This window comes from Anopheles coluzzii, chromosome 3, assembly GCF_943734685.1.
Source record: "Anopheles coluzzii chromosome 3, AcolN3, whole genome shotgun sequence".
NCBI lineage: Eukaryota > Metazoa > Arthropoda > Insecta > Diptera > Culicidae > Anopheles > Anopheles coluzzii.
Window position 1 is genome coordinate 3,994,526 of NC_064671.1, and position 22,638 is coordinate 4,017,163.

The window sequence follows — 22,638 nt, forward strand, 5'->3', positions numbered from 1 at the left end:
CTTAAATCTGTGATATTGTTATTCGTGTACCATTCAAAAGACAGGAGGTTAGATGTTAATGTAATACAGGACACGATAGCCGTATCATCTTTATTGTTTTCCCTTCCAGTTTGTGTGGAACCGTGTAGAGGACAACACGCTGCCGCATCGATTACACTAAACTCAGGTAGAAGAAGTGGAAAAGCAACCTGAGAAGCGAGCACGCGCCTCTTACACGTGTGGAGGGGGGTTGGTGTGGTTGGGGTTCAAGACTGATACGGCCAAGCGCGCCGTACACCCTCCGCTCACGCCACTTTCACCTTTTACTTCTCCTCCTGCTTCGAGTAGACAAGCGTCAGGTGGCACTTGCCGCAGTAGTGACGGTCCTCATGGGCAGCCATGAACACGCCAGCACCGCACGACTCGCTGGTGCACTCACGACGCAGACGGTGGATCTTTCCGTTCTCGTCGACCTGTGCCAGGGGACAAGGGGAAAAGAATGAGTGAGAGTGTTTTAGGTGAATCTGCGTCACACACGAATGAACTGATTGCTTCCTTACCTTGTAGTACTTGAGGACAGCAAGTTTGACCTTCTTCCTCTTGTGCTTGATCTTCTTCGGGGTGGAGTAGTTCTTCTTCTTGCGCTTCTTGGCACCACCGCGCAGGCGCAGCACCAGATGAAGGGTCGACTCCTTCTGGATGTTGTAGTCGGACAGCGTGCGGCCATCCTCCAGCTGCTTGCCGGCGAAGATCAGACGCTGCTGATCTGGCGGGATTCCCTCCTTGTCCTGGATCTTCGCCTTCACATTCTCGATCGTATCCGAGGGCTCGACCTCAAGGGTAATGGTCTTACCCGTGAGGGTTTTGACGAAGATCTGCATCTTGAACCGTCTGCACACCCAAGCGGGGTAAATATTGGTTAGAACGATAGAATACAAAATTCCTCTCCCCCTGTTCTACTACTCCGTGTCCGAGAGTGTTTCGTTCATCAAAATGCGAGTTGATAACACGAGCGTTGTTAAATTGTCGGTCGCTAAACAATGTAGCGCGCCATATTTCAACGGTCCTTTCTTATTCAGGGCTTGTTGTTTCGTTTGTACAAAAATCCTGATCCTGTGCCTTCTCCTTTACGCCAGAGATTTGTTTGATTCGAACTTATCCCTGCTCTTAGATAAGAAAAGCTTAATACCTAGCGCACTATCACTGCTGAAGAATTACGCAGTCCGTCTTTAACCGGATGCGACAAATCCAATTCAGACCAATTCCCTCTCCCCTCCCTTAATATATCATCCCTTTCCCCTCCCGCTTCCTCCGCCGCTGCTTTACACCAGCAGTACCGCGTTGATGCAACCGTCGTTCTCCGGATTGTTCGTCACCTGGGCGTACTTTCCCCACACCACCTTGCCGGACTGTGTGACGAGACCGAGCTCGGAAATGTTCACCTCAATCACCGTACCCTTGGTGATGACGCCCAAGCTCGTGTACATCGGCGAGGAGGGATTCTTCTTCACGCCAATGATCGGCAGATGGAAGGTGGCCTTCAGCTCCGGGTGCGTCACGTGCGCCTTGTTCATACGCAGCGCCATCGGTCGGATGAAGCGTTCGTACTTGGGCGGTTTGCGGGTGAAGTTCTCGCCGACGTACGTCACCTTCGTGACCATACGCTTCCAGGCCTTGCGCTTCGTCTTGCCGCTCCGGATCACCTTAAACACCTCGGCATCGGCCTGGGCGCGCACCTTCGGTATCGGCACGTCCCATTTGCCCGCCTTCTCCTTGCGCTTCTGCTTGATCATGTTCGACAGCACCTTGGCGTTCGATTGGATGCCACGATCCATCAGGTACGGGGGCAGCGCACCGTCCTCCACCTTTTCGGTCGTCTTCTTCACCTTCTTCTCCTCGTGCGCCTGGATCTTGCGCTTCATTTGGATCTTCTCGTTGCGGCGCTGCTTCTGGAACAGCTTCGCCTTCATGCCCCGCAGCTTGCGGGCCATGGCGGCGCGCTTCTTCGGCTCGCGAGCCTCCCGCTTACGCTTGCGCTCCTCATAATCGAGCCGGCGACCGTACAGCTTAATGTGCCGCTCAATATACTCGTTCTGCGGCATGGTGAATGATGTTGCTTAGAGTGAGCGTACCGGCTGTAACGGGAGAGATGGAAAGGGTAAAGGTGAGCGTTAGAACGTGTTTTCGTCGCAGGACCACACAATCGCCTGAACTTTATTTAAGTGAACCACTGAGTGCATGAAGAGCATTCGAAGCCACAATATCACTTCCGAAAATCCAATCCAACGATACAACCAGGGAGACACACACAGCAGCGCACAAGTCACACTCTACCGCTTCGTCGTGCTTCCCTCCCTATTGGGCTCGTTACACGCGCACGCCGCACACACACACGGGTGACGGAGCATTGCACGCACCAATCACACGGTTCGGCACTTGGTCGTGCGTTCCGCTTTCCCGCCGGGATTGTTTCTATCGGATTATGCGAATTTTTGGAAGGGATATTGCGTCCGAATACTCGACATGTTTCACTTAAATAAAGAAGGCTTTCATCGGGGCTCATTCCGGGCTAAGACACTTACCCACACAGCCAGACGTCGGAGACTCTTGCCGCTATACGACACACGCACACACACACAGATGTGCCTTGTTGCCCCGGGAGAGCAATCGATCGCCGCGCACCTTCCTTATCAAAGATCCCCAACACGTCGAAAGTATTCTTCACAGTAACCCAAGAGAAATTAGACTTAAAACTATCCTAACCAGCTGAACCAAACTTTGCTTCGTTCCCTGCTTTAACTTGCTCTTCACGCACACACGTCTGCGTTCCACATGTGCCGTGTATTGCTGCTGTCGGGGAATAAGACTTCACCCGGCACAATATTACAATGTTTTCACACCTAAACCGCACAACGCTTAATCAAATTCGTTTTGCTCAGGCTGGCAACAACTTTTTCCAACGCTATCAACGCTATTTTGATGAACTTTACCACAAAAAATGGACTTTTTCCCGGGAACAACTCACAAACTCACCTTACTCTGACACCATACACAAAGTAAAAGAAAGCGGAAACGATACCGCAGCGCTGCCTGCGGACGTTTCGCTGACATGACAGCTTCACGTGCTGCTTCCGCTTTGCTGCATGGACAGCAATCGCAAACGTCAACGCGAATTTGTGACTGAATTTGGATTTTTAATGTTTAAATAATATTTATACATATGAACGGGATTGAAAATAATTTTGAAAAACGCGAGAGGACTACATTCACAACAATATCGATAGAATCAATTTCAAAAGAAATTCATTTCATTTGAATCCAGCAGTCACCCTGTTTCAACCGTTCTGCTCAGCTGTCAAAACGTTTCCATATGTCAGTGGATTGTTTACAAAGAGGGCGCATTCGTAAATAATTCTCTGCTAAATACACGAAAAAGGCACCCGATTTTCCTCATTAACGATGCCAAATTGGTACTACGACAAAAAGGACCTGCGGAACACACCTTCGGCGAGGGATGGCGTCGATTACGAGACCGAACGGAGGTACCGCAGAGAGGGCGCCCGATTCATCATGGAAGCCGGCGCCTCGATGAGCTTAGGGCACAACACGGTGGCCACGGGTGTTGTTTACTTCCATCGGTTTTACATGTTTCACTCGTTCCGAACGTTCCCACGCTTCGTCACGGCCAGCTGCTGCTTGTTCCTAGCCGGCAAGGTCGAGGAGACGCCAAAGAAGTGTAAGGACATCATCAAAACAGCCCGCGGACTGCTGTCGGACGAGAAGTTCCAGTCGTTCGGGGATGATCCAAAGGAGGAAGTGATGACACTGGAGCGCATTCTGCTCCAAACGATCAAGTTCGATCTGCAGGTAGAGCATCCGTACTCGTTCCTGGTAAAGTACGCCAAATGTCTGAAGGGCGACTCGGCCAAGCTGCAGAAAATGGTCCAGATGGCGTGGAACTTTGTGAACGATTCGCTCAGCACGACCGTGTCGATCCAGTGGGAGCCGGAAATCATTGCCGTAGCGTTGATCTATTTGGCCAGCAAGCTCAGCAAGTTCACGGTCGTCGAATGGGTGGGTAAGAAGCCGGAGCACCTGAAATGGTGGGACATGTTCGTGCAGGACGTGACGATGGAAATACTGGAAGAGATATGCCACCAGGTGCTGGATCTGTACCAGCCCTCCCAGGCGGAAAGTGCACCGTCCAAGAGTCCTCCCCAGCTACCGCCCAGCAAAGCATCGCCCCCGATGAAGCGTGCGAATATTTCGCCCATCACCAGCAAAAACTCTCCCAACATTGCAGTCAAGGTAAATGGTTGTCACTTTATCACTTAATGAATTGGGTTCTCATGACCCTTACTTCTTTTCCAGACCCCGCTACCGCCTATGCCTCCAACGGAAGTGGTAGAAGCAAATCCCATCCCCAAGCATATCACGACAGAGAATCCACACTATCCGTATCCGCCATATCCGATGCCGCCGATGCCACCCCAAGGACACGGACCTCCACTACCCTACGTAACGATGCCTCCAGTGATACCACCCCAACCGCCCGCTGGCTGGACACACTATTCACACCCCAACGCCAACAAATACTATCCCCCGGGGCCACCGCCGGGCCGGAATCCTTACTATCCACCTCAGTAGCAGTGTGTCGCTAGCATAAGTAAAGGGGAGAGGGAGGGGGGGGGGGGGCTGAACATGGGAACTAACGAACTATGTGAAAGAATAAAAGTACTTTGAACTCTAAATGCAAACAAGTCGGTGTGTGTCGTGTAACGTTTATTGGAGCTTTTCAAGGCATAAAATCCGTGAAGGGTTCATGCATGCAAGAATGATACGGTTTGCATATTTTTCAAAACAATTCTATGCTAGGTGTGAATTTCGAAACTAAACAAACCTTCCACCCAGCAACGTTCTCAGCTCATTTCTCGCCTTCGAGTCGCAGTCGGTGACAGCTGTCAAAGTGAAAATTTTCTTATCAGTAGCTCGGGACGGTGCAAGCTTCGTCGTGAGAAAAATCGCTATTTTTGCTTAGAAAACGGTACAATTTCCCACCAACCAACGTTGCTGTGCATGGCCAAGTCAGTTTGGTAGCAAAAACTGTAAAAGGGTCGCGCGTATCGTTGTGGTTTCGTGCGCTAAAGGGCAAAAATCGTGCGTGCAGTGCCAGCCCAATCAATAAAAACAATACACACATACACGCGCACACACCATCATACACGCCACCCCACCTTTGACAGCTGATTTGTAAATAATGCATCTGAAAACAGTGTAATCCCGTGATTTGGTGCTGAAAAAACAGGCGAGGGATCGACAAATTGGAAATAACTCATTCGGAACAGGCAAAAGCCCATTTCTTAGTGCGGAGAGAAGCGATTGGCCATCATGCTGAACACGAACCTGGTCGTGCCCGTGGTGCTGTGGGGCCCCAACACACCTACACACTGCGTGTCGAGTGTGTTTCTGTCACGGGACCAGAAAATCCTTGCGACGGGTTGCTACGACGGTCAGATTTGTTTATGGTAATGAGGCGTGTGTGTGTGCTGCGGGCGCGTGACATTGGCGCATGGGGTTAGTAATGACATTGTTTTTAATTTACACAGGCAGGTGGACCCGGACACGCTGCAAATGACACCGCGATGTCTGCTGGTAGGGCATACGGCACCGGTGCTATGTCTGACGCGCGCGTCCATCATTCAGGACAACAACTTCCTAGTGAGCTCGTCCGAGAACGGCGAGATGTGCACGTGGGACCTGGTCGATGGCAAGTGCACGGAAAGCATCAAGATGCCGCAGGTGCACACCAACATCCAGGCCTACCACATGGCCAACTGTGACGACATCCGGCTGTTCTGCAACGGGTACTATGCGGAAATCATGGTGATGGATCCGTTCAGCCTGGAGGTGCTGTTCTGTCTCAGCTCGAAGGTGAACCCGGACTGGATATCGGCGCTGCACGTGCTGCGGCCGTCGAAGCGCAAGGACGACGTTGTGCTGGCCATCACCACCACCGGCACGGTGAAAGTGTGGACGCTGCTCGGGAACGAAAACAAGTACTCGGAACCGATCTACGAGAATGAGTCGAAGCAGATACGCTGCCTGAACGCGATCACGATGAACTGCTGCTCGCAGAACCAGCGCACGGTGCTGATCGTATGCGCCAAGTACTGGCAGATATATGACGCGGGTGATTTTACCGTACTGTGCAGCGTCATTTCACCCTCCGGCGAGCGGTGGATGGGTGGCGACTTTCTGTCCAACGATCGGGTCATCCTGTGGTCGGACGAAGGCAAGGGATACTTGTTCCGCCTGCCCGCGAACAGCATCCCGGACAATAAGGACTTCCACGGCCCGTCCGTTGGCAAGGATACACCCTTTCTGTACTGCATTTTGTCGCAAACGGGCGAAAAGCCGCTGTCCTGTCCGCCGACGATGAAGCTGGTTACCTCCAATCGGAGCGGCAAGACGCAGAAGTATCTGCTGCGGGGTGATTCCGAAGGCTACGTAAATATCTGGGCAGTGCCGGATATTTCGATGGAACAAATTAAGCAAATACAAACGCAGAAGCAACATCCCGCATGTAAGTAGGAATGAGAGACGGGTACTATGCGGCGGATATAACAAAATTCATCTTAATTTTTTAGCTCTGGAATCAACCATCTGCACCTCGCTGCTGGAAGCGTGGAACAAAATGAACCCTCTTCCGGTGGGAATATTGGATCAGCTTTATCAAAACAGCGAACCGATGATCAAACTTACCGCCAGCATTTACTTACCGCAGCAAAGTCGTCTAGTAGTCGGTAGGGAAGACGGAAGCATCATTATCGTACCGGCTACGCAGACCGTAATGCTGCATCTGCTTCATGGAAACCATCAGCAATTCAGTGGTCAGTATTTAGTTGACGGAGATCGTGACGCAGGCTCCTTGTGCTCATGAACCCGTTCATTTGCAGACTGGCCGCCGCATCAAATCCTAAACGGACACAGTGGAAGGGTCAATTGTTTGCTTTGTCCGTCGCTGGCCCATTCGCGCTATGATAAATCTCACCTCGTATCCGGCGGTGTGGATTTCGCCGTCTGTCTCTGGGATCTGTACAGTGGTTCGCTGATTCACAGATTTTGTGTGCATGCGGGAGAGATTACCCAGCTGCTAGTTCCACCACCGACGTGCAGTGTAAGTATGAACATCCTCGTTTTGCTTCGATCGTTGCTATGGTAATTGTCTGTTTTTCTTTCCACTTCAGCCTCGCATCCTTAAATGCATTTGTTCGGTAGCTTCGGATCACTCGGTCACGCTGCTCAGTCTGCAGGAACGGAAATGCGTCACACTTGCCAGTCGCCATCTGTTTCCGGTAATTTCGATCAAGTGGCGTCCGCTAGATGATTTCCTGATCGTCGGCTGTTCCGATGGTACGGTGTACGTATGGCAGATGGAAACTGGCCACCTGGACCGTGTGCTGCACGGCATTCTTGCCGAGGAGGTGCTGAACGCGTGTGACGAGAATAGCGGCGAAACGGGTAGCAGCACCGGATCGACGTCGGAAATGGGACTGGCCAACCCGGCCGTTCATTTCTTCAGGTATGATAGAGTGGGATGGTCGTGTGATTTGACAATTTCTTGCTAAAAACGTATGCAATGCTTGCAGAGGTTTGAGGCACCGGAACATTAACGCGATTCGTCACGCTACCCAACGTGGTATACATCAGCTGCAGCAGCTTCATGCCCACAACAATCAGCACGGTGACTTTTTAATGAAGAACCGAAGCAGTCCCTTGATTATTCAGGGTTTGCGCACCAATCCCAAAGGTAGGACAATTTTCAAGCTGTGCAACATTTCGATATTAAACCATTTCGCTATTTTGCAGACGCCGAGAGCCATATTCTTTTCTTTGACATCGAAGGACTGATATTTGAACTGCACGCCGAAGAGTATGCTGCCATGAGCCCCAACACATTGGAGGTAAGCAGAAATGATTGTGTTTTTTCGGTTTATTCAGTTCCGCTCTCTATCCTTCTGTTTGCAGGCTGAAGGACTGTTGATTCCAACGGGAACCGATAGCCACGCTTCCGATGCTGGAAAGAAAATATCAGGTATGTACACGTGACATGCGTTCTGTGATTCTACCATTGTTCTGACTGTACCTTTACCAATGGCAATGTCCCGGTGATAGTATATCTGATAATACGATGGTTCTATGGTGTCTCACATCACGGTCTCTTCTTCTCTATTTTTTCTTCCACGCGGCCTCTTCTTGTATGTGTAAAAATGTGCTAATTGAATGTAATCTAAATCGTTTTGAACGTTGGACACACACAACCCTCACTACAATACATCAAAACTGCTACCCTACCTTCACTTTGCTACGGTTCCGTATGCACACACTATCCCTGTGTATAGATTTCTTTGGACGCGTTAAAAATAAGGCTGGCGATATGGAGAAAATACTAAAAGAGAAAGATAAACATGGTTTGTTACATTTCACGTTGATTGCCTTTGTAGCTTTTGCAGCTTTAGCACAGTGTGTATGTGTGTGTGAATTCAGTTTTGTTGTTTTGCGGGATAAATTTCCCGATTTGCCGATTATTAAACTCCCTCCCTGTTTTGTTAAATTCCTTTTTTATAATGAGAAAAATTAATAGATTTTTTTTTCTTATTGCAATCATATTGGGAAACTAGAAGCTGTGGTTTATTTGAATGTGTATTTAATGTTATGCTTTTCATTGTATAGCTAGTTAGAATGTTGCATTTTGTTGTCCCTATATAATAATTTATCAATTCCCTAATTTCTTAGCAATCAGCAAAATGATTGTTTGCGCAGTATACTCATGTTTGTTTGGTACATCTCTTTGCGGCGTAAAGGTATCCTTGCTAAGATGAAGGAAGGTGCGGAGAATGTGCAAACCAAGGTGCAGGCAAAGCTGGAAAGCGTCGTGAAAAATGTCGGAGAAACCGGTAAGGGTAAGTTAGGGCATAGATGTTTGTACCAGTGTCTGTTGTGTTGTTATTCCTTCAAGCCATTTTTTTGTTGTACAAAGAACTCAACGCACTGATGAAACTAGGTGTAATACCGTTTCTGTAATTTTATTGATGCTTAAATGCGTTCTACATATTCCGTGATATAACATATTTGATGCTCCTGCAATTATTCGTCCGACTCCGAAGAAGACGCTGCCGGAGCAGATGCTTGTTCGTCAGTGTTGGAATTTCTGAGGAATTCCGGGTTCCTTCCGGGATCCCGAGCGGTGGGGGCGTCGGCGTGTTCCTCGAGAAGGCCTGTAAACGAACGTTCATTAGTGGGCTAGCGTTCATGATAAACGTCCATAATCATTGGTTCTTACTTGGGTCAAACTCTTCCTCACCATCGTCACTTGACGATGAGGAGTGGGGCTTTAACGATTCCTCATCAAAATCTTCCTCATCATACGTTGGCACGTCGCCGCGGGCATACTGCGGTGCACTCTGGAGGGGAAAAAGAAAGCATTCACGCAAATTATTTGCTACGGGTATCACCTTATGTCGATAGGTGTTAATTCAGACCTGCACAACCACCACCAATGCTAGGCACAGGAAGGCTAACACGAACAGCTTCGAAGCCATATTGCCGTTGACCGATATAGGTTAAGAACGCAACTTGCACTTTGCCTTTGCTGTTGCTCTCGCGTTCTGCGGCGAACTGTGATTTCAAAGTCTAAGATTCTCGCGTTATATACTGCGCGTTAGTTCGCGATCGCGCTGAGTCAACAAATCGCGCACTGCTCGCGGTGATTGATGGAAGACAAATAGTGTTTCGCTTGTGCAGATTGCACTTTTATAAATACGGCGCGAAGTTGTTCCAACCGAGTTCTGTGCTGATAAGCGCACGTGTGTGTCGCGAACGAAAGTAAATAGTGATTCGCAACTACACACCCTTGCTGCTCGCGTTGTTTGCGATCGGTTTGGAATTTTAGTACGAAAATAAGTGTTCTACGAAAGATTGCTTTTGTCTAAGCAATCGATTTGGAAGACACAACATCATCAGTGATTTCCCACCGCAAACGCAACCGCAACACACAATGAATCGATGTACCCGTGGCCAGTTACGGTGAATGCAAACAAGATGATATTTGTTTTCGATTTCCAGATTCCTCGGACATTACGAAGAAAATTGCCCCCCGCATGGAAGCGACCCACGTGATGGAGGTGGCACAGTTGCTACTGTCGCTAATCCACTCCTGGGGACTCGATCCGCACCTGGACAAAGTGTGTGAAACGCAGCTCGGGCTGCTGCGTCCCATGGTGAGTAGCAAAGAGCCACATTCTCACACTCTGTGGAACGGCCGTAATAGTAACATGAAACAAACGGTGCTTCTTCCAAGATTCCCGTTTCGTTCGGAGTGCTATCGAAGGGAGGCTACATGTCGCTGCTGTTGCCGACGTGGCAAAACAATATCGTTATCAACTCAACGGCGGACGAGCTAAAGACGGCAGCAATGACGCCGGAACAGTTCCGGCAGGAGGGCCTAACGAAGCTGTTCACTGCCCGGCTGCACTGGGAACTGAGCACGACCCTTACCTCGAACCACCTGCTGGCGATGGTGGCAATGTCCAACACGCTGATGTCGATGAATATGGCCACCTTCATACCGGAGCAGGAGCGGGCCCGGAAGCTGCACCGTCAGTCAACCCGAGCCACCTGGAGCAATGAGGAGGAGCAGGAGGAAGCGTTCACCCAGCAGCAGGCACAGATCAAGCAGGGCTGGAGTTTGCTGTCAACGCATCACTGCTTCCTGCTGCCGGAGAAGATCGACGCACTCGATGCGAACAATTTCAAGCGCCCCCAGGTAGAGATGATGGCTAGAAGGTGGCAGCACCACTGTTTGGAAATCCGAGAGGCAGCCCAGCAGCTGCTGCTCGGCGAGCTGGGACGGATGGGGAAAAAGGGCCGCAAGCAGCTGGTCGAAAGCTGGGCCCAGTATCTGCCGATGTACACGCACACGGAACCGATCGTGCAGCAGGCACCCGCCACCGGACAGTCGAATGCCGGCTCGCCCACCTCCAGTCCCACCGGCCAGCCGGGCCTGGAGCACGAGGAAGAGTCGGAGGAGGAGGAAGAGGTGGTGCGGAAACCGTCCAGCCTGGCGGAGCTGAAGCGCAAGCAGACCACCGCGGTCGTACTGCTCGGCGTGATCGGTGCCGAGTTCGGGCAGGACATTTCGGCGACGGACGGCAAGCGCAGCAACGAAAACCGCCGCAAGAGCTCCGTCGTCGAAGGGTTCGGCATCGGCAATAACAATCTCGCCCGGTCGACGTCGATGGCCCTCACGCATCTGCTGCTGGCACCGGCGACGCAAAAACTGCCCGCCTTTACGCCGCTGCGCCGCGCGGCGATTGATTTGATTGGGCGCGGCTTCACCGTCTGGGAGCCGTACATCGACGTCAGCAAGGTGCTGCTGGGGCTGCTCGAGATGTGCTGCGATTCGAACCGGCTGATACCGAGCCTGAACTACAAGCTGCCGCTGACACCGCAGGCCGACGCATGCCGGACGGCGCGCCATGCGCTGCGCCTGATTGCGACCGCGCGGCCGGCCGCCTTCATCACGACGATGGCGCGCGAGGTGGCACGCTACAACACGATGCAACAGAATGCGCAGGCGATAAGCGTCCCCATTACGCAGTCGGTGCTGCATCGGGCCAAGCGGGAGATACTGCAGTGTGTCGAAATGCTCATCGATAAGATGCAAACGGAGATCTCTAATCTGCTCGTTGAGGTAGGTGGCGAATGGGGTTTGGAGGGTACTGGGGTGATGCGGAAGCGGCTTATTAAATTGCTTGCAACTAGATGGGACTCAACACAGTCAGACTGATTTATAATTTCTGTGTCACGATGTTCCAGCAATTTAGCGCGTTGTGACGTTTGCGCATTTATTTGCTCTTTTTTCATTTCCCTTCTTATTAACACTTACCCACAGGTGATGGACATAACGCTTCACTGTGTTGACTCAGGCGATCTTAAAAACAAAGGCCTCGCTGAGGTCAGTCCGTTGATGTGCAAGTTCAATCAAGTTTCCCACTGCAGCGCTTCGCGCCGTATCGCTGGTGAGTTTTACATTTTAAATTCATTTACTTTCCCTGAAAGCATTTTTACAGCAAACCATAGTGTGTGATTAATTTGCAATCAAATCTTTAAATGGTCATTATAACCTTCCATACATTTTTTCCGATCCAGTCGGTGCCAGCAACGGCCACCTAGCGATCTACGAGCTGCGGCAAAACAAATGCCAGATGATACCGGCCCACACGAAGCAGGTGACGGCGCTCGCGTTCAGCCCGGACGGCAAGTTTCTGGTAAGCTATTCCTGTACCGAGAATCGGCTCTCCTTCTGGCAGACGAGTGCCGGCATGTTTGGGCTGGGTCAATCGCAGACGCGCTGCATCAAGGGCTACTCGACCGCACCGATACCGGACATCGGTCGGCTCAACCCGATGCGGCTGGCCAAGCTAATCTGGATCAACAATCGCACCGTCACGCTGATGCTAGCGGACGGTTCCGAGACCCGGTTCAACGTGTAAACGGACGCATGTTTGACCGCATGTTTCCGCCGCAATCTACATCTATCTAGTTATTCTCTAGCTCAATTTGCTTAGGTGGTAAATCGTGACGATCCGAACTGTTGATTTGGTCTTGTAAATGCGCCTGCAATCGGTGGTACACTGCAGAGCGCATCAAGCCGCTTCCCCTTCCCGCTCTTTTATTGCCTAACTGGGTGTGAATATTTACGTGCACATATATTTGTTGAGTTGTTGGTAAGTTTATTCCTTCCTTAAGTAATGATATATAGTGGTCGAAATCGATTGTATTAGCAATATTCCCGCGAAAGCGCAAGCATTATTGGAGTGGAGCAGCGTCCAGATGGATAGAGCGGCAGGTCACACTTATGCATCGTCATCGTCTCCGATGCCGACATTCTTGCAGCAAAACGGAAAGAAGATCATCATCGGTGGCAGGGCATGATCATGGTTCAGTGAAAGGTGGCCCACAACACGAAACTCGAGCAGCGCGAGATAACGTTTTGTCAGAGGAATTGCATTAACTAAATGGTTTTTTAGTTTTCGATGGGAAAAGGAAGGTGAACCAAACCAAAAAGACATTCAGTTTGTTCACCTTCGCTGTGTCATTTTGCTTCCTCTGCTTCTAATCTGTAGCGGCAGTTTGGGGGACCCGGTTTTCGTTGCAAAAATGATACACACGGTGTACGAAACGGGCAAACCTGGTTGGATGGAAGAACACGGTTGGATAGCGAGCCTGCGGCGTTGATTCCAATTATGACGCGATGAACTTATATAATTATGCAAATTAGCTCGCTTCTCCACCTTTCTTTCTAGACGGAATCCCGAAAGACCAGAACGAAGGGGAGTAGCGAGGGATAAAGAAAGAGAAATAGAGAAAGGGAGGGCATACAAAACGTAATCTTGTGATTTTGGATAACCAACCGTTTTCGGACGATGTGCGTCCAGGCGTTGTGGTTCGATCTTCTTCTAGTTGACCTATATATTTTCGTTCGAGAAGCGACGTTTCCTGTTGCCCTGCTGCTGCTGCTGATGCTGTTGCTGATCCCTGAAGGGAATCCGGCTGGGCGAACAACGTCGTAGATTCTGTCCGTTGGGAGAATTGTATGCCTTGGTTTTTTGGGGGATCGGTAGATTGTGACCTAAATCATGTCATGCCAGCTCGGGGGATGGGCGGATGCTTTTGTTCTTTTTGTTTGTGGCCAATCTGTTTGCCGTTTCCTCCATATTTTTGCATTGGCAGCAGATTAAAGCTGCGCAGCAGAATGGTATTAATGGGCAGTGACCTCTGGCGGGCGGATGTGTTTATTATGCTTAAAGAATCACGCATGGGAGGGAGGGTCGTTTTATTGTAACATCGCTGCTTCACGGAATTTCGTTGTGGCTATCGCTTGCTCTCCGTTAGTCCTATGGCTGATATATAAATCCAACGATTATTATTAGATTAAAATGATTAAAAAGAAAAGAAAACTCACACGAAACACTAATCGCATAGAATGTTAAACCCGAAACAAAGTTGATGGATTCCTACCCGGCCCGACTGGGCCGTTAACCCCATACCATGTTGACAAAGTATTACTCTCGTCCGAGTACACAGATATACACATACACACAAGTACGCAATAATGTATAAGAACCTGTGTAATTTATTTGTTAGCATATTGCAAAGTATATAACGATTAAACAAAACAATAAATCTATGAAACGGAAAGACAATACACTACTGCGCGCTTGTCATTTATTACTCATCCATCCATATCCTCCGTACCTTGAACGAAATGTCTCGTGCGCACCCACTTTCACTACTAACAGCCGTGGTTGACAAATAACCGAACCAGAGATACATCGTCTCGTGCACAATTGAAGTGAAAAGAATGAGCAATTTCACCGTTTTTGCAGATTAACAACTTGCATTTAACGTGTGCCATGCTCACGGTACCATGTGACTGCGCTTTACGCTTCAAACCATCAACCTTATCGTTGACTGTCTTCGCTTACCTATGCATGACGATCGTAGCAAGCGGTTGTTGATCTAAAAATGGAACCTGCTCCCATACGTCAAAAGTGATAAGTAACTTAATTCCACCCCATTTTGGGGATAGAAATAAAGTCTAGGGGTTATACTTCGTCTAGTTTAGGAGAATATCAGTGGCAAAAGGTAAAAAAGTAAAATGCAACGACAGGATCTCGAAAAATTGAAGTTTTGGCCTAATTTGAATGACGGTGCACGACAAAAACCTTCTAAACAGCTCTTGTCTTCTTCCAGAGACACTCTCAAGAGTTTGGAATTTGAAAAATCAATCTGTCGTGGCAGTTCAATCGAAGTGGATTAACTTTAATCCAACCCGATTGTATTGGGTTAATCTGTCGAGCTGTGCCGGGTCGCGCCGTGTCAATAGCTCGGGTAGGCGAAATTTCGAAAGGAGCTAAACCAATTTCCCGTTCCATGCTAAGGGAGCATGAAAATGGAGCACTCACGTTGCAGCAGTTAAGATGGGAGCTTTCCCTGAATCGATGCATGCTGCAGATCAAGTTGGAGGTCAGAATACCAGTGCCGTTTCCTGTGCGGGAAACAGTAATACAAAATCACGAACCACAGACTGCACTCGACCTAAATTTCACATCCTATAGGGGTAGGTCAGGGCTGTCAGGGAGGCACACGATCGCAGCAGCCTTTTTTGAGCCCTTGAAATCAAAGCAACCAAAGCGAACAAACAGCTGATCTCTTGTGCATTTGCCCCAAAGCTGCTAAAGCCAACGGGTGCATAGAGGGAGTCAGAGAGAAAAAGAGAGAGAGAGAGGGAGCAATCGTTACTATGCAATGCTGGAAGGTAAATATTTATCATAGATCAATTCACTTTTCATTTTTTACGCTTTTTTATCTTCCCAGAGCTCTCCCGAAGCTTATAGCCATGGGAAGAAGAAACAGGACGAAGAAGAAAGCGAACCAAAAATGTCCGTAGATTATCACATAATTTGTTAACGATGCTACTCCCGGTGCAACGCGCCAACCATTCCACGCACGTTCGATGACGTGCCGTGACGCTCTGAATGGAAATTACGCGTGCATCTTCATCTGTGTTCGTCTGCCAGTACCGGTCCGGGAAAGGCTGTTAACCTCTCGCCTGGAGAAAAGAGTCGTCTTCAGCGCGGTTCCCCGTTTTGGAGGCGTCGTCCAACGAACAACTTGAATGCGCGCGCGCGCGCACTAGTTCTACCAGCGACGAACCTACGAACGAGCGACGATCGCCCGGCCCTAGAAGTGAATGAAATTTCTTCGCCCCCTCCCCGTTGCACTCGGTGGCAGTTGGGTCGCCAGCCCAATGATCCTGTCACCCCGACACAACGCCCCCCTCCCCCTGTCCCCCGTAAGCCATTCACTTCATCCTCCAATGCATGCGCATATCTCGTTTTCCTTCCGTGCGTTTTCTTCGACGTTCGGTGTCCTACTCGCGCACCGTTCTCGGCACATTTCATCTCCCATCGTCATCCTCTTCGTGGCCGGCGGACGATGGGAGGGGCTGTGAGAGGACGGCATAGTGTAAAAGCTTTCCCGGTCGGGGCACGGAACGGGTTAGCCGCAGTCGTGATTCAGACGGCAGTCGAGTCGGTCCATTTCTCCAATTTCTCCCGGACATCTTGGACGGCGGGCGGGTGTTAGCAGTAGCGTCAGTGGCTCCCCATTCTTCAAGTGCGTGTTACTTTGCAAATTTGTAGAAATTGTCGTGTTTGCGGCGACACGAGCTCGGCGTGTACAACGCAAAGCGATATTGTTTATCCGAGTGAAAGTGTGAACTTGACCACGGCGAGGGTCGACTGGGTTGACGGGAAGATACCGAAGGCAGCCGCCTTACAATACACATTAAAATAGAAGGTGCTGGAAGGCGTAGAGACGACTGTGCGTGGAACGCTCTCAACGCTGCTCCGAAAGCTACCAAAGAGAACAAGTCCTAAGAGGAGGCAGACAAAGACACACACAACCAAGGAGTCAAGAGAGCATACGGAAAGACGCCCGCAGTACAATGAAGAAATTGTTGTTATTCCTCTTACTGACCTATTTATGCTCCGCCGCTCTCTCTGCCAGCATACTGGGTAAGTACGGAAAGGCGGACCGAGTGCGCGGGTTCGGGTTGGGATTCACCAACAGACGTGACTAATCGGAAACCCAAACAAAATTTAGTCCGTTTTTTCCTCCATTGTCGTAATTTGGTGTCCAAAGATTTGGATTTTGGGATCTTACAATCTGCAACTTGAAAACGGTTTGAAATTCATGATCTTTTTTGAATTTGCTCAAACTTCAAAAGGAGTATATTTCGAAGCTCTTAACTTGAATCAGCTCGAAGCTCTTAACTTGAATCAGCTCGAAGCTCTTAACTTGAAACAAATTCTGCAAATACGTATGCGATGTACTGAAGAATATCCCTTTTGCGCGTTGTAGACTATCTCACACTCGCCACTGAGGAGGAAGCAGAAGTCAAAGAGGAAGAAGTGGGCCCCAGCAACTGTCTGTGCAATGGACCTTCCTGTATATGCTGCATCGATTTCAACATGACCCTCATTGATCTCGGCGGTCCTGGTAAGATAACAGGAAGAACGCGCTTGACATTGGTACACATTTTCTATAACAAAACTTCACCGCCACGTGTAGGTTGCGTGCGGCTAAAGTATCTCTCCGCCGACGAAGGGATCGCGCTGAACGTTTCCTACGGCGATAGCGTGCTGCACAGCCAGCGTGTCAAGGGACCGGACCCGCCACCGACCTGCCTGAACGTGTTCTCCAGCCTGGCGCAGATGTGCGCCCGGTTCAGCGAGCTGCTGCCGACGGACGAGGGTCTGCGTGGTTGCCTGCAGCTCGAACCGATGCTGCTCGGCGACGTGCAGATCGAGCTGCCCCTCGGCTGCTTCCGGATGGGTCCGAAGGGCATGGAGGTGATTAAGTCGGCCGAGGAGCAGATCAAGGAACAGATTCCCAGCGAAAGGTAAGGCATGGAAATTGTCGTTTTCTTATTGTGGCTAATTGCCGCATTGCGCTCTGTTCGCGCGGTTTACCTGCAGCGAGGAACCGACTACGCCGGCGGTGGCCGTTGTAGAGGAGAAGCCGGCAGCCAGTAACAGTACTTCTACGCTGTCGCTGCTGGACAACCTGTCGACGGCCGACATTCTGGCGGCGGTCAGCGAATCGACGGACGAGGGCATCGCCATGATCTCGAACTGGCTGGGGCTTTCGGTGAACCGTGTACAGAAGCCGGCCGAGGGTGGCGCCGCGGAAACGGACGCCAGCGCTGCCAGCGAGGGAGACAGTGATAAGAAGGAAGAGGAGGAAGAGTAAGCATCGCTCGATGCTTCTTGGTCGGTAATAATGTCTCAGAGCGTCCTCGTGTGTCCACCGGGGAGGAGACATTCAACTATTTTCATAGGTTTTAAAGCGTAGTAAGTTATATTTCACCCACAAGAAGGCATGTCACGCACTTGTGTGTGTGTGTGCGAAAATAAATCACAACCATACTTTTAGTTTTTCCTGACACTGATGAGCATTTTTTGTTTTTCTTTCGTTGTATCCTCTTTCTTTTGTCTTGAGAAAAAATAGTCTCGCCGCAAATTCGTATGCTCTTCTCTTCTCAAAACGTTTGTGTAGCATTTATTTCATAAAGTAACTTAATCAACACGCTTTTAGTTAGTGTGTGTGTGTCCACGTTTCCAGATCGTTTTCTCCGTTCTGTCCCCGTCTTCTCGCCCAAGATAGCGTTCGAAAGCGTTCTGAGCATGTACATCTCTCATTTGCATTGCTTTACTGTGGTTTGTGAGTTGTGGGATAGAGTGCTTACCAGTCTATTGTATGATTTTCATTCATTACAGAATGTTTCTGTGTGTGTGTGTGTGTGTCCTAATTATTTGTGTTTATTGTACACGTTGTGTTAACACGTTTGAGTGCCATGTCAGCTACCTATGGGTGTTTTCTTACTTCAACGCGTGTTGTGTCGAAAGCCCTTGAATAAGAGAACGGATGCTGTTCTTGGCGCACTTTTACAACCGCACATCAGTGTAAGAAATTAAGTCACCCCCCAAAAAAGAAAAGGTCTTTGATAAAATCCGACCCATTCATGTTGATGGAACATGCTCAAGAGCACGCACATCTAGGATGGATGGTAAACTGTGTTCGTTTGAGGGCTCTTTCGGCGATCAAAAACAGAAGTGAGCTTCTTTTCCATACAATCTTCAACATGTTCCCACAGCTGCAGAGCCGTAGCTAAAAAAAATAGTACTTTCGCGATCAATTTACACGTTTTCTATCGAATTGGGAAAACATTTTTAAAATACTTAAGTGTTTAAAAGAAAGAAAAAGTTAAGAAAAGTCTATGGTGCAGGCAGCGGGACATAAAATGAACTAGGAAAGCTCTTGCACATGGGATGACGGACGCGTGTCGTCGCGTCGTTAACCTTTTTCTTCTGCTCGCCCAAACAATGCCGCACAGCAATGAGCCCGAAAACAGAATATACTAAAAGCTACGAAAACAGAATTCGTAGCTATATATAGAGTGTCAAGAAACAATCAAATCTAACAATCGACGGCTTGATAATCGCTCTGATTCAGGACCACCATAGACTAATGATAATTCATAATTTGCTTAAATAACCTAGGCTCTTGCGTGTCGAGAGGTGTGTTTATGTGTGTTTGTGTGGATATTGGTTGATAGATCCGCTATACAAGCACCTCGCCGTTTCTAGTCTTCCGGTTTCTCCGCACTTGCTTCAGCTGGTGCCGGAGCTTCGAATCCCTCTTCCGCGCCACCTTCAGCTGCCGGTGACGGGTCGTTATTGGTCGTCTCGTTTAGCTCCGTAGTAGCATTGGCCGGTTCGGTGAGTTGTTGTTGGCCGTCTTGAATTAATTCTGCAATGTGACGATAAAAAAAGCATCAAAGCAACATTAGGATGTCACAATAATAGAAAAAGGGAAGCGTCATTCCTACGTTACCTTTCTCGTCAACGAGCATAAAAAGTTCCTCGGTCGTCAAGTTCTTCGCCGCCTCCTCGAACTTGGTTACCTCCTGCCGGAACCACTCCCAGAAAGGCATTCTGCTGTCCGTCATTCCCAAAATCACCTAATTCGGTGAAAAGAGAGTGATTAATAAACGATGCACTTGCACACAGCGTTATCGTACTGAGCGTACTTTAAAGCGAGAATATATCTGTTCTGCCTTGTTCCGAATTTGCTGCGCTTGGAAATCGAACTGAAGCTTCTCTTTGTCGTCCATGTTCCACGCTTTCGCATTGCCGACGTACTTTCGTAACCTCTTCATCGTTTCGACGCAGTTGGGATTTTTCTTCAGGATCGTCGAAGTAACGCTCAAATCTAGAACGAAAAGGATACGGTCGTTAAGCTGAGATCCGCAATGTTGGCCTAGCCGGCCTTTTATTCCCCCGACACTTACTTTCATACTGTTCCATCAGCTTGACGCATCGTTCCGGATCGGCACAATTCAGCTTCACCGACGATTTTATATCCAGATTCAGTTCCACCAGTTGCCGCTCGAGCTTCAACAGATATAGCCGCTCATCGGCGATTTTTTCTGCAAAAGAATGCAAAAAATGAGTTTTGAGGATGCGATTTGATTTGAGCATAGTTCCCCCACATACCGAACGGGTTCAGCTTCTTGGTCGCAGCAGGGGTAGCCGCCTCCTTCGCTTTCGCCGGTGCAAGAGTCATCGCTTTCTTCTTTGGCGGCGCTCCTGCCCCAGTGCCACTGTCCTCGTCATCTCCATCCATAAACCTTTTCTGCTTTATTACTCTACCCCTTCGGCTGGTGACTTCCTTCGTTTCGCCGCCGCTGTTGTCCTGCGACACCGTTGTCGCGTCGTCCGGCTTTTTCTGCGCTCCATTGTTAGTTGCGTGCGCGGCGGCGGCGGCAGTTTTCTTTGCGCCAGTGGATTTTACATTTGCATTCGATTTAATTTGAGCCGTCTGGGGTGTGCTGGCGTTCTCATTGCCATACTGTTTGTCTATGACTTCCTGCTTCACATTGCTTGTGTTGTACACGGTAGAGTTCGCCGACACGTGCGACTCATCGAAGGTGGTCTGGAATGTGATGGAAGAGTCAGCAGATTAGAAAATGGCACCAAAACGGCACACAGATTAGCGAAAACTTGATGCCAAGTCAACAAGTTCGTTTATCAACCCCGTTTCTACTTTACTTGCCTCGGCAGCGGACATTGACATTTCTTTCGATTCCGCCATATCATCGATCCCCGATTGTACCGCCGCAACGTCAAACGCAAGCTAGGGGAGAAAGAAAACGATAGCATTGTCGTGTGTGTTCTGTCCATCGCACAGAGAGGCCGTTTTGCGTGAAGCAGGTGGTTGAAACGCACGAATAATTCCTCCCGCACCATCACTGATTGATGAAAACCCCAACTCAGCAACAGCATGGCGCAAGAAAATTCATTTTTCACCGCGCCGAAACCGACACACAACTGCTCTTACTAACCACCACCACCCGCTCCACCCACGCTCCTCCTGTTGCTCTAACCCATCTAAACCAACATCATGACACACTCACACTTACAGGGCTTGGATCGTCACCGCTCAGGGCGGATTCAATCTGTAGCATTGCCTCCTTGAAGCCCTTCCGTTTCATGATTTTTTCCGTCGCAAACTTCTCCTTCGACGTTTCGTACGCGAACAGGTCCTCCTTCTTGATGTTGGCGCTAAAATGGAACGGGCAGGAAAAATCCGCCGTGAGTGCCACATCTTACATAAATGGCGCCGTACGCACACCGCCCGCCGGCACTTCCGCTGCCTCGCACAGCATTATCTAGCCCCAAGCCTACTTACGTTTCGCCCGTTCCGTAGAAGTAGACATTGTATTTGTTCTTTTCGATCCGCGTGACCTGTCCCCGGGGATTGAGGTGGTGTCGCATTTTTATGGCGGAAAAGAAAAGATATCGAAGCAGTAAGTTACACGGACCATTAAGCTTGGGTGTACGCGGATCGTCCACACAGTGCACACACACAACGCTGTGCGGTTCGGAGCATGTTGTCCCTTGCGCTGGCTTACCTTCGCTGGCCAGGGTGGGTAGCCCTTTACTTTGGCAAACACCAAATCCCCTATCTCGAAGGACTTTTTGGACGCCACCATCGCGCGTGCTGCTGCTTGCCTGTCGTCGAGTTTGTTTACGCGGCGATAAAACGGAGCGTTGATGCCTCTTCCGGCGCAATCCAGTCGCTTCTCTGCTGTATCTTCGCCTTCACAGCGGCCGTACCGAACCGACAGCACACTTTTCGATTGAGCTCTATTGCAATGATTATGCTGTTCACGCGCTTGCCGCGTATGTCTAGAGATGCGGTTTCTTCTGGCTGTAAAAAAAACGCGATGTTACAAACGTTAATTCCCCGTACCAAACACAAGAACAACTTTTGGCAGTTTCGCCTGGGGTCGCTGCTGAAATTCACCAATTCACCGCGACGTACCAAATCGTTTGACAGCTGGCGGAATGAGTTACCGTTGCTTCGGAAAGGCGACCCGGTTGGCATAAATGGTTTACGTTGGCGTGGAGGAAAATACTTGACACGGCATTAAATCATGGATTTTTGGAAATAGGTTTTGTGGAAAATTACTTTATTATTTTTGGAAGCTTCATGGCTGTATTTTGAATCGATTAAATCGACCTACCAGGAATTAGGCACTTGATACATAAAGATGAGTTCCCTTTACTTTTAAAATGAGTTCCTACAACTGTGATTTTTCATTTATTATGGAAAAATACATCGGAATAAGCTATAAAAAAAATGCGTGTCCTCTGAAAAATTATTCTTTTCATAACAAGATGTGATTTTGTACATTTGTGTGACTCCGAGTGCTGATAAGTGAAGGTTAGTAAATATCAAAATAAAGAACTCAGTTGATTAGTCATGCGAAATACAGTGGAGTACCGATTTTCCAGGCTCTTCGAGACTCCACCTCGCGCGGATAGTCGTATAACACGGATAATGAACCAATTATTTATTGGTTATTATTTATTACCGAATAATAGCCAAAGAGTTCAACCAGCCAGAGTGTTCAACCATCGAACTTAAGATTGTTAGGAACTTCATATTTGTGCTACAAATGAC

The 22,638-nt window shown here is 49.2% G+C and overlaps 7 protein-coding genes across 13 annotated transcripts in view; 3 read left to right on the top strand and 4 right to left on the bottom strand.

Moving 5' to 3' along the window:
• Positions 1 to 48: 48 nt before the first annotated feature.
• Positions 49 to 22,638, bottom strand: part of LOC120959867 (ubiquitin-40S ribosomal protein S27a) — a 91,623-nt gene continuing 69,033 nt past the window's right edge. The window contains exons 1-3 of one of the 2 annotated variants that reach the window (XM_040383576.2): positions 3,013 to 3,107; positions 540 to 870; positions 49 to 452 (exon numbers count right to left, since the gene is read on the bottom strand). In XM_040383576.2, the coding sequence (XP_040239510.1) occupies positions 303 to 452; positions 540 to 860 (471 nt within the window). In that variant the 5' untranslated portion in view covers positions 861 to 870; positions 3,013 to 3,107 and the 3' untranslated portion in view covers positions 49 to 302. Of the gene's footprint in view, positions 453 to 539; positions 871 to 3,012; positions 3,108 to 22,638 lie in introns of those variants that run through there. The other variant, XM_049608613.1, reaches the window with a different exon arrangement.
• LOC120959865 (ribosome biogenesis protein NSA2 homolog) lies at positions 995 to 2,705 on the bottom strand. The gene is made up of 2 exons (XM_040383574.2): positions 2,562 to 2,705; positions 995 to 2,114 (listed from the first exon to the last, which is right to left on the bottom strand). The coding sequence occupies exon 2, from the start codon at positions 2,079 to 2,081 to the stop codon at positions 1,302 to 1,304; it is 780 nt and encodes a 259-aa protein (XP_040239508.1). The 5' UTR covers positions 2,082 to 2,114; positions 2,562 to 2,705; the 3' UTR covers positions 995 to 1,301.
• LOC120958731 (cyclin-K-like) lies at positions 3,333 to 4,739 on the top strand. The gene is made up of 2 exons (XM_040381715.2): positions 3,333 to 4,287; positions 4,351 to 4,739. Exons 1-2 carry the CDS (start codon positions 3,439 to 3,441, stop codon positions 4,624 to 4,626), a joined length of 1,125 nt encoding a protein of 374 aa, XP_040237649.1. The 5' UTR covers positions 3,333 to 3,438; the 3' UTR covers positions 4,627 to 4,739.
• On the top strand, positions 4,926 to 14,253 carry LOC120955276 (WD repeat-containing protein 7). 4 transcript variants are annotated; one of them, XM_040375991.2, is made up of 14 exons: positions 4,926 to 5,504; positions 5,586 to 6,562; positions 6,627 to 6,869; positions 6,936 to 7,156; positions 7,227 to 7,561; positions 7,629 to 7,789; positions 7,849 to 7,943; positions 8,008 to 8,074; positions 8,382 to 8,450; positions 8,844 to 8,942; positions 10,105 to 10,259; positions 10,340 to 11,731; positions 11,933 to 12,059; positions 12,190 to 14,253. In XM_040375991.2, exons 1-14 carry the CDS (start codon positions 5,368 to 5,370, stop codon positions 12,531 to 12,533), a joined length of 4,422 nt encoding a protein of 1,473 aa, XP_040231925.1. In that variant the 5' UTR covers positions 4,926 to 5,367; the 3' UTR covers positions 12,534 to 14,253. The 4 variants fall into 4 exon arrangements, with proteins under 4 accessions (XP_040231925.1, XP_040231926.1, XP_040231927.1 ...); XM_040375992.2 differs by having other exon boundaries at positions 8,844 to 8,936; XM_040375993.2 differs by lacking the exon at positions 8,382 to 8,450.
• On the bottom strand, positions 9,041 to 9,780 carry LOC120955277 (uncharacterized). The gene is made up of 3 exons (XM_040375995.2): positions 9,522 to 9,780; positions 9,323 to 9,443; positions 9,041 to 9,257 (listed from the first exon to the last, which is right to left on the bottom strand). The coding sequence occupies exons 1-3, from the start codon at positions 9,579 to 9,581 to the stop codon at positions 9,127 to 9,129; spliced, it is 312 nt and encodes a 103-aa protein (XP_040231929.1). The 5' UTR covers positions 9,582 to 9,780; the 3' UTR covers positions 9,041 to 9,126.
• LOC120955278 (uncharacterized) lies at positions 16,087 to 18,050 on the top strand. The gene is made up of 4 exons (XM_040375996.2): positions 16,087 to 16,622; positions 16,969 to 17,106; positions 17,179 to 17,509; positions 17,586 to 18,050. Exons 1-4 carry the CDS (start codon positions 16,553 to 16,555, stop codon positions 17,857 to 17,859), a joined length of 813 nt encoding a protein of 270 aa, XP_040231930.2. The 5' UTR covers positions 16,087 to 16,552; the 3' UTR covers positions 17,860 to 18,050.
• LOC120957502 (hepatoma-derived growth factor-related protein 2-like) lies at positions 18,130 to 21,993 on the bottom strand. 3 transcript variants are annotated; one of them, XM_040379738.2, is made up of 10 exons: positions 21,941 to 21,993; positions 21,584 to 21,882; positions 21,361 to 21,416; positions 21,086 to 21,233; positions 20,725 to 20,805; positions 20,166 to 20,604; positions 19,961 to 20,098; positions 19,700 to 19,881; positions 19,504 to 19,630; positions 18,130 to 19,419 (listed from the first exon to the last, which is right to left on the bottom strand). In XM_040379738.2, the coding sequence occupies exons 2-10, from the start codon at positions 21,662 to 21,664 to the stop codon at positions 19,253 to 19,255; spliced, it is 1,419 nt and encodes a 472-aa protein (XP_040235672.2). In that variant the 5' UTR covers positions 21,665 to 21,882; positions 21,941 to 21,993; the 3' UTR covers positions 18,130 to 19,252. The 3 variants fall into 3 exon arrangements, with proteins under 3 accessions (XP_040235672.2, XP_040235671.2, XP_040235673.2); XM_040379737.2 differs by having other exon boundaries at positions 21,584 to 21,988; XM_040379739.2 differs by having other exon boundaries at positions 21,092 to 21,233; positions 21,584 to 21,987.

Bases quoted from the DNA above. Each gene is read 5' to 3' on its own strand.
- LOC120959865 (XM_040383574.2), bottom strand. From the start codon at position 2,081: ATGCCGCAGAACGAGTATATTGAGCGGCACATTAAGCTGTACGGTCGC.
- LOC120958731 (XM_040381715.2), top strand. From the start codon at position 3,439: ATGCCAAATTGGTACTACGACAAAAAGGACCTGCGGAACACACCTTCG. The intron at 4,288-4,350 runs GTAAATGGTTGT...CTTCTTTTCCAG, and splicing joins CTCCCAACATTGCAGTCAAG to ACCCCGCTACCGCCTATGCC.
- LOC120955276 (XM_040375991.2), top strand. From the start codon at position 5,368: ATGCTGAACACGAACCTGGTCGTGCCCGTGGTGCTGTGGGGCCCCAAC. The intron at 7,157-7,226 runs GTAAGTATGAAC...TTTCCACTTCAG, and splicing joins TTCCACCACCGACGTGCAGT to CCTCGCATCCTTAAATGCAT. The intron at 12,060-12,189 runs GTGAGTTTTACA...TTTCCGATCCAG, and splicing joins CGCTTCGCGCCGTATCGCTG to TCGGTGCCAGCAACGGCCAC.
- LOC120955277 (XM_040375995.2), bottom strand. From the start codon at position 9,581: ATGGCTTCGAAGCTGTTCGTGTTAGCCTTCCTGTGCCTAGCATTGGTG. The intron at 9,444-9,521 runs GTCTGAATTAAC...TTTCCCCTCCAG, and splicing joins CATTGGTGGTGGTTGTGCAG to AGTGCACCGCAGTATGCCCG. The intron at 9,258-9,322 runs GTAAGAACCAAT...GTTCGTTTACAG, and splicing joins TGAGGAAGAGTTTGACCCAA to GCCTTCTCGAGGAACACGCC.
- LOC120955278 (XM_040375996.2), top strand. From the start codon at position 16,553: ATGAAGAAATTGTTGTTATTCCTCTTACTGACCTATTTATGCTCCGCC. The intron at 16,623-16,968 runs GTAAGTACGGAA...TGCGCGTTGTAG, and splicing joins TCTCTCTGCCAGCATACTGG to ACTATCTCACACTCGCCACT. The intron at 17,510-17,585 runs GTAAGGCATGGA...GTTTACCTGCAG, and splicing joins GAACAGATTCCCAGCGAAAG to CGAGGAACCGACTACGCCGG.
- LOC120957502 (XM_040379738.2), bottom strand. From the start codon at position 21,664: ATGGTGGCGTCCAAAAAGTCCTTCGAGATAGGGGATTTGGTGTTTGCC. The intron at 21,234-21,360 runs GTAAGTAGGCTT...GTTCCATTTTAG, and splicing joins TTCTACGGAACGGGCGAAAC to CGCCAACATCAAGAAGGAGG. The intron at 19,631-19,699 runs GTACGCTCAGTA...TCACCGAATTAG, and splicing joins AGATATATTCTCGCTTTAAA to GTGATTTTGGGAATGACGGA.